This window comes from Stegostoma tigrinum, chromosome 32 (assembly GCF_030684315.1).
Source record: "Stegostoma tigrinum isolate sSteTig4 chromosome 32, sSteTig4.hap1, whole genome shotgun sequence".
Taxonomy (NCBI): Eukaryota; Metazoa; Chordata; class Chondrichthyes; order Orectolobiformes; family Stegostomatidae; genus Stegostoma; species Stegostoma tigrinum.
The window spans coordinates 10737154-10752182 of NC_081385.1; the positions used below are offsets into that span (position 1 = coordinate 10737154).

At 38.7% G+C, this 15029-nt stretch overlaps 1 protein-coding gene across 5 annotated transcripts in view; it reads right to left on the reverse strand.

The window, feature by feature from the left end:
• The window catches only part of sik3 (SIK family kinase 3), a 334512-nt gene that overhangs the window by 27169 nt on the left and 292314 nt on the right, over nt 1–15029 (reverse strand). For 4 of the 5 annotated variants that reach the window (XM_048562166.2, XM_048562165.2, XM_048562164.2 and 1 more), the window contains 5 exons: nt 13987–14143; nt 11276–11431; nt 10388–10461; nt 8474–8617; nt 625–787 (listed from right to left, as the gene is read on the reverse strand). In XM_048562166.2, the coding sequence (XP_048418123.1) occupies nt 625–787; nt 8474–8617; nt 10388–10461; nt 11276–11431; nt 13987–14143 (694 nt within the window). The remainder of the gene's footprint in view (nt 1–624; nt 788–8473; nt 8618–10387; nt 10462–11275; nt 11432–13986; nt 14144–15029) is intronic. The other variant, XM_048562167.2, reaches the window with a different exon arrangement.

Genomic DNA, 15029 nt, shown 5'->3' on the forward strand with positions numbered 1-15029 from the left:
CTATTATTGGAACTTCAAAGTGAAAAATCCTGTGTTAGGTTTTTCTTTGTTCAAGTTATTAAGAAGGCATTATTTGGAGCTGGAATTTTTCTTGTTAAATTACCATTTTGCTCTGTCATCAGTGTTTCCAAAAAGGTTATCAAAAAGGGTAATCACGCCCTCAGTCCAAATGGCAGTGGATAAAACAGGAAAAGATGACTTTGTTTTGGAGAAGTGATTTTCAAAGACAAAACAGCAACTACAACAGCTTTGTCGACTGCTGCTTCTCTCCTGATGCAGCCAAAAACTAAATTGGGAATCATCTTACAATGAAGTTTGCTTTCCTTTTCATGTACAAATGTTACTTTGATTCTGAGTTGAACTTTCTAGTGAAGCTGTTAAGTTAAAATAATAAATAAATAGGTAAATAAATAAAATATTACTTAAAAGTAAAGTGGAAACCTTAATCATATTGGCTTCCTTCAGGCTCAAAAGATGCTGTTGGGAAAGGGATTATACAAATTTCTCATTAGATTTGCCATCTTTGTTAATGGCCAGTGAAGGTATTAAACTGTATTTCACAGTCTTAGGTAAATTTTCACTCTGCTTAACATTTTCATATCAATTCTGTGAAATGCTGCCTACCTGCTGTAGTTGTTTTATGCTACTATTGGTGGTTGTGCTTTTCTCCATTTTCTCCAAATGGGCTTTGAATGCTTGGATACTAGCAGCACCATCTGAGAAACGGCGAACTGGTGAGAATCTCTCTGTCGGGAGGTGCAGGGTATTGGGGTCTTTATAGCAAACGCTGAAATAAAACAATTTTCAAAAAAGTGTCCTGTGAAACTGCAAAAATCAAACTCTATTATATCTTTTTCTTCTCAAATTCTGATTTAATCTTACTTCATTGTTTTTGTGCTTTAAGACAAGATATCTCAGATTCTAAATGCTGTCTTTCCACATCCCAAATATGTACTTGTGTAAATTACTCACTTCTTTACTTACCTTTCACTATGAGAATTTGTATTAACCAATTCAAGAATGGATAGAAACAGCTGTACTAAGGAAAGATTATTTCTTAAACAGTGTAAACTTCTTTACAAAATTCATTTCAGGAAGGAATCCAAAGGTTTGTGAGAAGGTGCTAAAAAGATTTACACAAATAATTAAAGGAAGAGGAGCAACAGCAATGTAAACAGATTGGAGAAGCTGGGGTGGCTCCTCATAGAGATTGCTGAGAGGAGATTTGAAGAAAGTGATCAAAATTATGACGGGTCTAGATTGAGAAGGTGAATAGAAAGGGGCCTTGTTAGAGTAATTAGAAACTGTTTCCATTGGCAAAATAATCAACAAACAGAGGGGCAGTGATTTAGTTGAATCAAAAAGGCACAGTGCCAACATATGGAATAAAAACAGAGCGTGCTGGAGAAATTCAGCAGGTTTAGAAGCATTTGTGGAAAGAGAAACAAAGTTCACATTTTGAAACTACTATGACTGTTCCTCAGGCCAATGTCTGGAAAAGCTTTTTTTAAAAACAGAGCAAGTGTTTAAGATAATGCACAATTTTAGAATCTGGTAGAGACAGGTATAATCAGGCCTTAGAAAGGGGAAATGAATAAACACCTTTGGGGAACACATTTGTTGGGCCATGAGGAAACAGCAATTTGTGGGACAGCTGAGTTGCTTTGCAGAAAGCTATTTCAAACACAGCAGGCTAAAAAGCCTCCATCAATTCTGTGATTCTGCTAAAATTTACAACCACCAACCATTTAAGTAGCACTTTTCCCAGTCAAAGTGCAGGAGTTAAGTAAATTAAATGGAAGTCAAACAATGAAGTCCTATTTAGGATCCGTTCCCTTATCCAACAATCTCACTGCAAAGTCCATACACTCTGTCATGTCAAACATTTAATAAAATTGGAAAGTAACTGAACAAAATGTCAGGTCAAGCTAGCTTATGTTAGGAGCTAAATTGACACACAAAAATGATTGCTTCAAATGGTAAAATAAATAAGTTTTTCGTCATTTAAGGAACATCATAACCTACAGCTCAATTTTTGAAATTGAGTATAATTTAACCAACTAATTCTAAATTAAATGGCTGTAAATACACATATTAATTGTCATGAGCTGGCTAATGTGGCTGAAATTTAAATATTAATAGTCAAGAAATTAATCTCTCTCCGAGGAATGTCCTTTTACCTGTGTACAACATGACTACAACTCATTTATACAGCTAGCACATTAGATCTTACCAGTTGTAAAAACTTGAGGTTTTCAAAACCTATCATTTTCTTTTATCATGGTAGCATTATCATTAAAGATCTTAAAGAACATTAAGTTAAATATTATCATTATTTCAATAGAAACCAAACATAATCATTTGATAATAAAATGTGAGGCTAGATGAACACAGCAGGCCAAGCAGCATTTCAGGAGCACAAAAGCTGATGTTTCGGGCCTGGGCCCTTAGTTGGCATTATTTGAAGAAAAACAATAATCTGTGTTTGCTACAAAATGCTGCATCTTTCATTCAACGAGGTTTCTTTAAATTAATTTTGGATGAAGGGTCCAGGCCCGAAACGTCAGCTTTTGTGCTCCTGAGATGCTGCTTGGCCTGCTGTGTTCATCCAGCCTCACATTTTATTATCTTGGAATTCTCCAGCATCTGCAGTTCCCATTATCTCTGATAATCATTTGATAATTGAGTGTCATCATTGTATTGTGAACATTAGGCAACTAGTTTTTAAAATACCCGATGCAAAGTTCTAAAAAGTGTCCTAAATCGAGCCAAAATTAATTTAAAGAAACCTCATTGAATGAAAGATGCAGCATTTTGTAGCAAACATAGATTATTGTTTTTCTTCAAATAATGCCAACTAAGTGTCCGGATTGTTTACAAACATGTTGTGAAATCAACAGAATTCCAACTATCACACAACTATTGATTTGCATGTAGTCTGCAACTTACGGATATTAACATTTTCTGTCTTTGTATCACTATCTCCATGACTGAGATTTCCAGTGTGGCTGTAATCCTGTACTGGTCATTGATTCAAGCTTTGATATGACAATCAATAGTGTTTGTAAATTTACATGCATTTAGCATTTAGTTCAATTTGTTGCAAAAGATTATGCCACAAAGATATGACAGAAATAATCTAATAGATAAGAAGCATAAAATAATTTGAAGTTGCGGGTGTGGGTAAAAATATAAAAGCAATTTGTCAAATTTAAATTGATTTGCATGGATAGATTGGTTTGAAAAGGTGCGAGCACTTTCCCACTAAATATATCCAAATACACACAAAAGTCTTTATGTATTATTGTGTCAAGCAACGCAAATACGATAAACCATGTGCCTGAATTTGGAGATCTGTGTTAATACCTGAAACTTTCTCCAAAGAAGCAGCTTATTACTGGTAGAATTTGTAGTAGATTGGTAGTACATAAATAATTATCATTAATGATTAATATCATGCTGATTGACATCAGCAATATTTATTCTCAGTTAGAAAATTGCAAAATGACAGGATTTTCCAACTTACCCCTCCTTCGAAGAGGTGGGTAGGACAAAAATAATTAGGCGGATGAGCACCAGGGAGATACATGTTCCCTAGCAATTATGTTCTGGGCAGGAAGGTCCACAGTCAAGCTCGTCATATCAACTCTGATGAAGAGGCACCTAGACTCAAAACATTAGCTTGCTTTCTCTCCATGGATGCTGCCTGACCACAGCGATCTCCAACATTTTTTGTTTTCATTACAGATTCCAGTATCTGCAGTAATTTGCTCCTCCATGGTCGAGCCTCCGGCCCCACCACCAATTGAGTATCATTAATTGACCATTTAAGAGCTTCAACCCACCATCAGCCCCATTACTTTCACTCCTGGCAGGTGAGAAAAGTGTCTGCCTTCTTAAATGGAAAGCAGGCGAGCTGGTGTTCTTTTCTCTTTGGGAAATGCGGGATTGAAGGGGGACAGGTGAGAGAGATGTTCCGCACATACCCCAATGTGAGGGTGAAAGGAGGCAGAGGGATGGCCATTTAAAGCCAACCCTCTGCCTTTAACACCTCCCTCTCCCCATGACCCCACCTCATGATCTTACCTTATCATTGGTCCTGGTCTTCAGGGCTGCTGTAAGTCCAGACCTTGGATGCATCACTGCAACTGCCAATGGTTCCTAGCATCCTACTTCAGGCAGGGTGAGACATTTCAGCTATAGTACCTGATTCGTCAAAAGGATCACCATTTAAGTGCCTCATTGGCATTTTGTCTAACAGGCTTTCTTGCTGTTAGGGACACAGCAGTGATGGTGGTTGTTGGAGGGAGGGGGCATTTTTCTTGAGAAATGCCCACTCTCATATTTAGAAGAAAGAATGAAAAATCCTGCACTTTGTGTGTATAAAAAAAGGGAATTAGAAATGATCCAAAACCATTATGTTTACAGAGGGTTCAGTGAAGGCCATTCTGTTGTCTATTCCATGTCATGGTGCCCATATAATACTATTTTATAGCTTTTTCACATTGCTTGATGAATTTTGAGTCAAATTCCATAATTAGTGATCTCTGCTTATCTCCCACTTCTGCAACCATCCCACTCAAACATCATTTTTTCAGAAACTGTCCACACCTCTTAACAGGATAAATGATCCACGGAGAAAACCAACTTGTCCTATTTCTTTCCTTGCCAGTTCTGCTGGCCAGAAAAAAAAACTTGCCTTGAAACGCCTTTTCATTCCCACCATCAGGAGTAAAAATAAATTAGCAAATTCACACACACCAAGGAGAGTTGTGGTTCTGTAGGAGTAAAACAGAACCCAACATATTGAAATAATTTCCGACTTTCCACATTAAGCAGAGGTTCACCTGCACATCTGCCAATGTGGTATACTGCATCCACTGTACCCGGTGTGGCTTCCTCTACATTGGGGAAACCAAGCGGAGGCTTGGGGACCGCTTTGCAGAACACCTCCGCTCGGTTCGCAATAAACAACTGCACCTCCCAGTCGCAAACCATTTCCACTCCCCCTCCCATTCTTTAGATGACATGTCCATCATGGGCCTCCTGCAGTGCCACAATGATGCCACCCGAAGGTTGCAGGAACAGCAACTCATATTCCGCTTGGGAACCCTGCAGCCCAATGGTATCAATGTGGACTTCACCAGCTTCAAAATCTCCCCTTCCCCCACCGCATCCCAAAACCAGCCCAGTTCGTCCCCTCCCCCCACTGCACCACACAACCAGCCCAGCTCTTCCCCTCCACCCACTGCATCCCAAAACCAGTCCAACCTGTCTCTGCCTCCCGAACCTGTTCTTCCTCTCACCCATCCCTTCCTCCCACCCCAAGCCGCACCTCCATCTCCTACCTACTAACCTCATTCCACCTCCTTGACCTGTCCGTCTTCCCAGGACTGACCTATCCCCTCCCTACCTCCCCACCTATACTCTCCTCTCCACCTACCTTCTTTTCTCTCCATCTTCGGTCCGCCTCCCCCTCTCTCCCTATTTATTCCAGAACCCTCACCCCATCCCCCTCTCTGATGAAGGGTCTAGGCCCAAAACGTCAGCTTTTGTGCTCCTGAGATGCTGCTGGGCCTGCTGTGTTCATCCAGCCGCACATTTTATCATATTGAAATAATTAATTTGTCCAGTGAGTGGAACAGAACCACTAGTCTTAAAATCCCAGCTATTTACTTCTTGATACCACCTCCCTCCGATAAAGGTAACATTTCGTCTCTTTGCTGGTCCTCATCCAATCCCTCCATATTTCCCTTCCCTTCCTTCTACCTTCCATACATCTATTCCCACTTTAAGGTTTCTACAGGAAGCAAGGGAAGAGACTGCTGCCCCTTTGGCGATGATCTTTGCGTCCTCACTGACCACTGGAGTAGTACCAGATGATTGGAGGGTGATAAGTGTCATTCCCTTGTTCAAGAAAGGGAACAGGGATAATCCTGGGACTCACAGACCAGTCAGTCTTACTTCTATGGTGGACAAAATATTGGAGAGGATTCTGAGAGACAGTATTTCTGATTATTTGGAAAAGAACAGTTTAATTAGAAATAGTCAGCATGGCTTTGAGGGGCAGGTCATGCCTGGCAAGCCTTATTGAATTCTTTGACGATGTGACAGAACACATTGGAAGGCAGAGCAGTGGATGTGGTGTATTTGGATTTTAGCAAGGCATTTGATAAGGGTCCCCATGATAGACTCATTCAGAAAGTAGGGAGGCATGGGATTCAGGGAAATTTGGCTGCCTGGACATAAAACTGGCTGTTCTATAGAAGTCAGAGGGTGGTAGTAGATGGAAAGTATTCAGCCTGGAGTGGTGTTCTGCAGGGATCTGTTCTGGGCCTCTGCTCTTTATGACCTTCATAAATGACTTGGATGACAAAATGGAAGGATGGCTTAGTAAGTTTGCTTATGACACGAAGGCTGGTAGGGTTGTGGATAATGTGGAGGGCTGTTGTAGGTTGCAATGGGACACTGACTGGATGCAAAGCTGTGCAAAGAAGTGGCAGATGGAATTCAACCCAGAAAAATGTGAAGTGATTCATTCTGGAGTGTTGAATTTGAATGCAGAATACAGGGTTGATGGCAGGATTCTCAGCAGTGGAAAGGAACAAAGGGATCTTGGGGTCCACGTCCATAGATCCCTCAAAGTTGCAACCGAGTCGACAGGGTTGTAAAGAAGGCATTTGGTGTGTTGGCTTTCATTGGCAGGGGAATTGGGTTTAAGAGGCGTGGGGTTATGCGACAGCTCTACAAAACTCTGGTTAGGCCGCACTCGGAATATTTTGTTCAGTTCTGGCTGCCTCATTACAGGAAAGATGTGGAAGTTTTAGAGAGGGTGCAGAGGAGATTTACCAGGATGCTGCCTGGACTGAGGAAAGGTTGAGGGAGCTAGGGCTTTTTTTCATTGGAGCAAAGAAGGATGAGAAGTGACTTGACAGAGGGGTACAAGATGATGAGAGGCAAAGACAGAGTGGATAGCCAGAGATTTTTTCCAAGGGGGCATAATTTTAAGGTAAGTGGAGGTATGGGAGATGTCGGAGGTAGATTCTTTACACAGAGTGGGCATGTGGAATGCGCTCCAGGCCGTGGTAGTGGAGTCAAATGCATTAGAGACACTTCAGCGACTTTTGGATAGGCACATGGATGAATGTAGAATGTAGAAAATTCAGGATAGTTTGATCTTAGAAGGATGATAGGTCGGCACAACATCGTGGGCCAAAGGACCTGTACTGTGCTGTACTTTTCTATGTTCTATGTTCAACATAAAACATAAAAACATTTTTTAAAATATGATTTAAAAGACAGGGATTAATTATAGGTTTAAAACATCATTCATCATATCTTTTAAAATTAGTTTCATCAGAATTTCAGCACAGAAAGAAGTCATTAAATATATACTGCCAGGGCTGCACCTACCAAAAAAATGTTCATCTAGTTCTATATCTACGCTTTCCCATAACTTTTGTTTTATTTTTCCTATGTGTTATGATTATTCTTCTAAATGTTGTGACTGAATTGTCTTCAAATAATCATTTGTCATGACATATCTGGTATCACTTTCAAATTTAAATCAGAAGGTTTCGGTTCCAAATTCCACTCTAGGACTTCAGCACAAAACCTAGGCCGAACAAACTCTGCATTTTTGAAGAGGCTGCCTTTCAGAATAAATATTAAATTTCAACTGGACGTCAAGGATACTAACACATCACATCAAAGAACTCTACTGAGTTAACCTGGTGGTCCTGGCCACTGCTTAACCTTCAATCATCATCACAAAATAGGTTACCTGGATCATTATCCCACTGTTGTTTGTGGGACCTTAGTGTGCACAAATTGGCTACCATTGCATTATAAAAGTAACTGTACTTCAAAAGTATTTCACTGACTTCAAAGTGCTAAGGACACCTTGAGATCATGAAATGTGCCATATAAATGCAGGTGTTTCATTTTTGAGATTATCTATTTATTATTGTCAGCATTCTTAATTTCATCTGATCTTCCTCTACAAGTATTGTTCCGTGCATTTTTTCAAAATGGTAAAATACATTATGCAATCTGTTATGCACCCTAATTACATGGATACATCATTTCTCCGGCTTAAGTGTGTTTTCTACAAGAAAGGGTGACTTGGTAACTTGCCGTCAGACACTAGGTGTTAGACACTGGCTGAGGGCAATCTGGGACCATTTAAACTGCTCCTGGAGCCTCCCCAAGAAACTCAGGTGGAACTGACTATTTGGACTGTTGCCACAACTGCACTGTGCAACATCCACCTTCTTTACAACTAGATAGGCCAAAGTTTAAAAGCAGAAAGGCAGATGGACAACAGCACAGGTTAATTCCTTTCCATTTCTATTGGGCCTCATGAGATTTTAAAATAAAAAGGTCAAAGTAATTTGAATTGATCGCTCTGGAATCTGCACAACTGCAGTAGTTCAATTCTAACATCTGAGGTTTCAGTGCAAAAGCCACTCACCGGCTGTGCTGCTCAGGGTGAGGAACCCAGGCCCGTGAACGGATTGCCTGTTGCTGTCCCAGCTGCCTCTGCAAATCTAGGGGGACCTCAGCTGTAGGGTTGGTCATTGCAAGGGTATGGCGTTTAGACCTGTTAGCCAGATACCTGCAACACAAGTGTATATTTAAGTTGAAATATATCTATGTGAGATAGATACTATGATACTAATGTCAAATAATTAGAAAATTAGGATTAAATTGAATTTAATTTTTCAGTGCTTATATTATTTGTTTTTTCCTAAATGTGATATTTATTCTTTGTCTAAGACTCTTTGCCTCTGTAACCAAAGAGAGCATTCCCAGGCTACTAATTGGTAATTGCAAGACTGGGTAGCATTTCACCCTTGTCACTGTGTCAACTCCATTCTTTGTGAATTGTGATCATGAATTTGCATCAAAATAGAGGTAGTAGCATGTAATATTATCAAATAATCTTTGCTCCTGCTCGTTGTTTTGTTTTGCTCCCAACAGCAAAATGCATACAACACTGTTTCTGCAACAAAAGACTAAATATATTTTAGCTAAAAGAAAGAAAACTAATTCTTTGAAATACAAAGATTTATGACCATACCCTTACATTGCACCACAGAACTCAAATCCTGCCTTATAGAACATGTATAACATCCTATCATCACCAAGCCTGTGTAAACTAACCTGATTCAATGGCATCACAGATAATGATTTTTAATATAATGGATCTTTATCAGCACTAAACTACAAACCATACATATGAACAGATATCCTATGGTATTGCTCATAATAATAAGTTACAAATGATATTCTGTATAACAACAGCGGTGTTACACCATGTAATGTACAATTATTGCGTATCATCTAGATAACTTGTTTATTTTAAGGTTCCAGGCTAAGATTAAAACAGTATGCAACCTATACGCATGGGTCGCTGGTTCAGTTGGTAATGGTATCTTTTGTTGCTATGTGAATAGAAATCAGAAGGTTAAGCAAATCATAATGCTTACTCAAGGAATAATTATATGAGTGATTCATATGCATTATGACAGTTGAATGTGACAGTTTGGACACATTCAAAGTGTAATGCAGATCAAATATATGACTTTTAGCAAAGCACAAATTTAGAATTACTCAATTGGGAATTACTCAATTCACTACTTGTATTCCCGATAAGTTTATTTTTCAATTTTTGAATAATGGTTTTGTCCTTGCATTTAAACAGACAGTCCACCAAAAATCCCAATTCCTCTTCTAACACCAATCCATTTCATAAACATCAACAACCTGTATTTATGAAGCATCAATAATATATTTGACAATCCCATGGCACTTCACAGAGGTGAAATCAGAAAGGAAATATTGAAATGAAGTGAAGAAATTATTGAGAGATGAGATCAAAAGTCTATTTCAAAGCTAAGCTTTAAGGAGGGTCAAGGGCAAAGAGAAAGGAGTAAAGGGGTTTCAGAGACGCAGATCTTGGCACTTGAAGGCATAGTTGTTAATGGCAATTGAGGTGAAGATAATAAAAGTCACAGAATCAGGAAAGGAGGCGCCACAAAGTGATTTAAAAATATGGATGAAATACAAATATGTTGCTACAATCAGGGTGCTGTGTGAGCAATATGTATCCCGCTGTATGTATTCCACATAGGCTGAATAGAGGCACCTGGGTCTTGAATGAGCTGCCTTTTATAGAATGTACAGGCCAGCCCAGAAAACCTCAAAGCTGAGTTTGGGAGGTGGCAAAGAAACAGTTTTAGGATACTCAGCAGTAGATGGACTAAATCACAGATATTACAAATGTTGAAGCAGATACTGGGAATGCTAAATGTATATCTTCCTTTGGGGATAGCCTGGAAATTGAAAGATCAACAACAAAAATGTCCCTGCTAAAGTTACACACCTCTGTACAGCTTCCTGGTCTGGCTCTCCATCTGAGCTCTCCTCATCTACTGGTGTCACGGCTGGCACAGCGTGCTGTGGGGAAAAGAAGCAAGAATAACACTATGAAATAAAGATGGTATGGAGGAACTACAAAAGAAAATAAACTAAGTGTTGCACAAGGACTTCACACACTCAAAAAGACATGGGCAATATTTTGTAAAAGGGAATATTGTCTGAAGTGACTACATATTGCGCAGTCAGCCAGAGCTTAATTACTGCATTGCAAATGGTTGCTTTATGCACACTAAGGATTTGAAACAATCCTGACTACAAAGTTACAGCCATTAACTGAAAGTAACATGAAAACTAAATGATTTTACCGAGCTTAAAATTTAATATCACAATTGTCTAATAAATTGTTTGTTGGTAAAGCAAAGAAAAACAAGTATTTATCATGATTAGAACTACATAGAATGAGCAGTCTAGAAAGAAGTTCCTCCTGTTTAACTTTCCATTAAGATCAATATGCAGGGGAGTAAAATAGTGATTTTAAGTGCTGCGCTGCATAACAGGAATAAAACGTTCATGGGCATTTATGGTCCTTAGCAAGACAAGTTCCTGTCACCTGATTGAAGAGACACAGGAAATGTTGGGCATCTCTGCACAGGGGTGAAAAATCTCAGACTTGTCAGTATCTCACTACTCATTATATCAATGTCAGCACCATCCTGAAGAAAAATGTGTGGTCAAAGTGGACCATAAACCAAGTTAAGTAGATGTAATTAAGTAAATTTAAATCTGCCACATTACCAACTGTGTAGCAACATAATTCATACAAGAAGAAAATTTTAATGGCACAGAATTGGTGTTAACTCATTGTATGGCTGCAAGGTGTGTCACTACTTACTGGATTCATGGTGACTAAAGGTGAAGGACCTCTTGGACGCTTTAGTAACTGTTGAGCATGTAACTGAATATTGGCTCCACCATCAGAAGCACGGCGACCGAGTGGTCCCATACCATTTAACAACTGTAGAGTTGGAGGCTGAAGCAAAGATTGTTCCTGAGGAGGATAAGAGAAAACTTTAGGAAGAAAATGTAAGACAGAAACAAACATTGATAATATCTTATTTCTTGGCTGGTGAAATATTTTGGCCCAGGAGTAACAGCCTGTAAGTAGACTTTTCTACTATTTTCTCCTTAGTACCCTTTTTTGGAAGTCCAAATTCTCATTGTTGAATTCAAAAATGTTTTGTTATTAAGTTTCACATTTTCTGCACATTATCGCCACCTAGGACAAACTGAAAGGAAGTGAAAAAATTAACAACTGCACATACAGTATATCAATCACTCATGACATTGCTTATGTTTAGTAAAGAGATATTTCAGCTGTTTATTTTAACTGGTTGCGAAGGTTTATAGTGCCCTCTCTGGAGCAAGCAAAAAATGCAGGATTTCATATACTGTTTTTTTCAAAAAACGCAGTTGCTTAGTTTTGTAATAGGAACATCAAACATGATTTCAGGAGCATTACTTAAATGGACTGCTTAACAAAAAAAAATTTTAACAACAGGGAGAAAAGTCAAAGGAGAAAGAGAATGACTTCAAGAAAAAGATAGTAAATGGAAATGTTTACATGTGTTATTTTACATAAATGTTGCATTTTGCTATTTAGGAATAAAGTGTTCCCGATATTTGACGAGCTTTGTTATGGAAAAGTTTGTATTCAACGTCATGGTGCGGGTATTGAAAATATGAACCAACAGAAAGTTTAACAGTAATTTAGCAAAGTTGTTGTCAGCAAAAGATCATCTAACACAGGCTTAAAGAATTGGAGTTCCATTGTGATTTATCCTAATTTTTGCTATATTGTATGTTTTTTCTTTCAATACGATGTTATTCTTAACATAATTGGTTATCATACGTCAGTTTATCCCCTTCTTAGAATCCTTCTTCCTTACAGGGATATATTTCTGTTGAGAGTCATGAAAGAATAATGGACCATCCCCATTTCCCTACACCCATCATCCCTTAAGTGACTATACAAAGTTTGCCTCAGAATGGGCAGGCTATTATCTATTTTCACACTAGTCTTCTCTACACTCATCTCTAATTATGCCTCCTGCGGGGAGAAAGGCAGTGTCAAATTCCACCCATAATCTCTGACACTTCAATGCATTTTTCAGGGCTCTTTTTCTTTAACTGAACTATTTCACTAACAAGCACACAAACCGTATCCTGTTCCCAAAAGATCTCTTCAGACAAGCCCTAAAGAATTCTACGTCTCACATTGTGTCCCCCATTCAGAGTCCAGAATTTTTAATAGAATTGAAACCCATTTATTTAACTAGGTATTGATGATTCAGAAAGTTTGAATAAGTAAACTTTAAAATTACATTTGTTTACAGTGGAGATCTCATCATGTAACATTAGATTATTAGGCAGAGTTAACTCAGAAGCTTGCACTCATTCATGTTAATAGATTAAAAATCTTGGAATGTACTAACCATATTCAAATATAAGCTTTTAACAGGTAAAGCTCCACACTAAAAGTACAACAAATTAGTATTCTCTTTATGGCCCTTTAGTTTAATTAAGTAGTGTTAGTTATATCTCTAGTTAACATTCACATACTCAAACCTGTACTTATACTTGATTTATGGGAGGAAACAGCAAAATGTGATGTCACTAGACTAGCAATCCAAAACCCCAGGCTAATTTTCTCTGGACATTATTATGCAGTCTAGCCAATGGTGAAATTTGAATTCAATAAAAGTTTGGAATAAAAAAAACTTTTGAATGATTATTGTACAACCACCGTCAATTGTTGTAAAAACCCGAATAAAAACCAAAAGAACTGTGGATGCTGTAAATCAGGAACAAAAACAAAGTTGCTGGAAAAGCTCATCAGTTCTGGAAGCATCTGTGGAGGAGAAAACAGAGTTAACATTTCAGGTCCGGTGACCCTTCCTCAGAACTGAGTTCTGAGGAAGGGTCACCGGACCTGAAATGTTAACTCTGTTTTCTCCTCCACAGATGCTGCCAGACCTGATGAGCTTTTCCAGCAACTTTGTTTCTGTTGTTGTTGTAAAAACCCACTTGGTTCACTAATGCCCTGTCCTCCTTCCCTGGTCTGGCCTACATGTGATTCCCAGCAATGCTCTGGGCAACTAAGTTTAGGCACAAAATGCTGATCTGACCAAGACATTGCATGAACAAATGAAAAAAACTGGTCATGCTACCACCTTAATCTTTGAATTGATTTAAAAAGTGGAAATATTCCCGAAACATTTTACATTTTTACTTGGACACCCTGAAAATACGTGCATTACTTCTGGGTGCCTGCTAGAGGCAATGTTGAAGTACTGATTTGTTCAGAGGCATCAACAGCAGGAACACAATGATAACTTAGTTAAAAACCAAAAGAACTGCAGATACTGTAAATCAGGAACAAAAACAATGTTGCTCGAAAAGCCCAGCAGGTCTGACAGCATCTGTGAATCTCCTTCACAGATGCTGCCAGACCTGATGAGCTTTTCCAGCAACTTTGTTTTTGATAACTTAGTTAAACTTCAAGTTCATAATTGATTAAATATTTTGCAGCAGGAACACCCATACCTTGTACTCCAACTGTGTGGCTGGCTGCAGGTTCTGTGTAGGTAGCATATTCTGCATGAGATTAACATTTGGAACAACCTGAAGGAAAGGAGCCTGAGGCATGACACGTGGGAAACCAGGTAGGTGGCATTTCTGCAGATCTTCTGTAACTTCAGTTCTACATCAAAAACATTTAACATTTATTAAATTGTTAAGTTTCATCCGATATTGAACTCCACCCTCTCTTCTAAAGCTACCAATCATATTTTACATTGTTCTATCAGAATGGCAACTCTCTGGTTTCCTGGCCTGATGATATTCTTGAAATGCAAGTCTAAAGAATGACTGTCAGCATGATCAGTGGAGACCAATGGTGAGTATCATGACTTGATCCTGTTTCTTACTTGACAGCTACATAATGTTAAAAATTGCAAGCAGAAGTCACTTAATAATAACTCTAGGCAAGAAAGTTACACAATTTCTCCATAGCTCAAAATTGCTGATGTCAGCTAGAACATATCCATCATCATTCTGGCAGAGGACTCAGATCTGACACTGAAAATTGAACTTTCTTGACGCAACGCCTCACTTGGCTTTGCCAAGTCATGCATTTATCCAATAAGCCAGAAGAAGAGCTGCTACCCAAACCTATAAACCAGCTGACCTGCAAAGTTTTCCAGTAACACAATATTCAACCCTAAAACATCTCTCAGTGTTAAAAATTGCACTTGGTCCAAATTTCCTTCCAACACACGAGTATATAAGTGTACCTAACTGTTGCTGCAGTCCAGTACATTTTCACCTGCTGTTTGTCACCTTGGATACACATTGCTCTCTTCCTCAATGCCATCATCCCCAACTCTCCAATGCCATGCAATTGCCATTCTTCATGCGCTGTTTCTCTGTTTCTCACCCTCCCAGTCTTTCTGAGCACACAAATTATATTGAGCTTAATACCATTACAATATCAAAATCAATTATTTAGTATTCTAACATTTAGTGATAGGTACTATGCCTGATTGGAACAAAACAAATGCAATAGAATGCCATGCCATCTTTCCTTC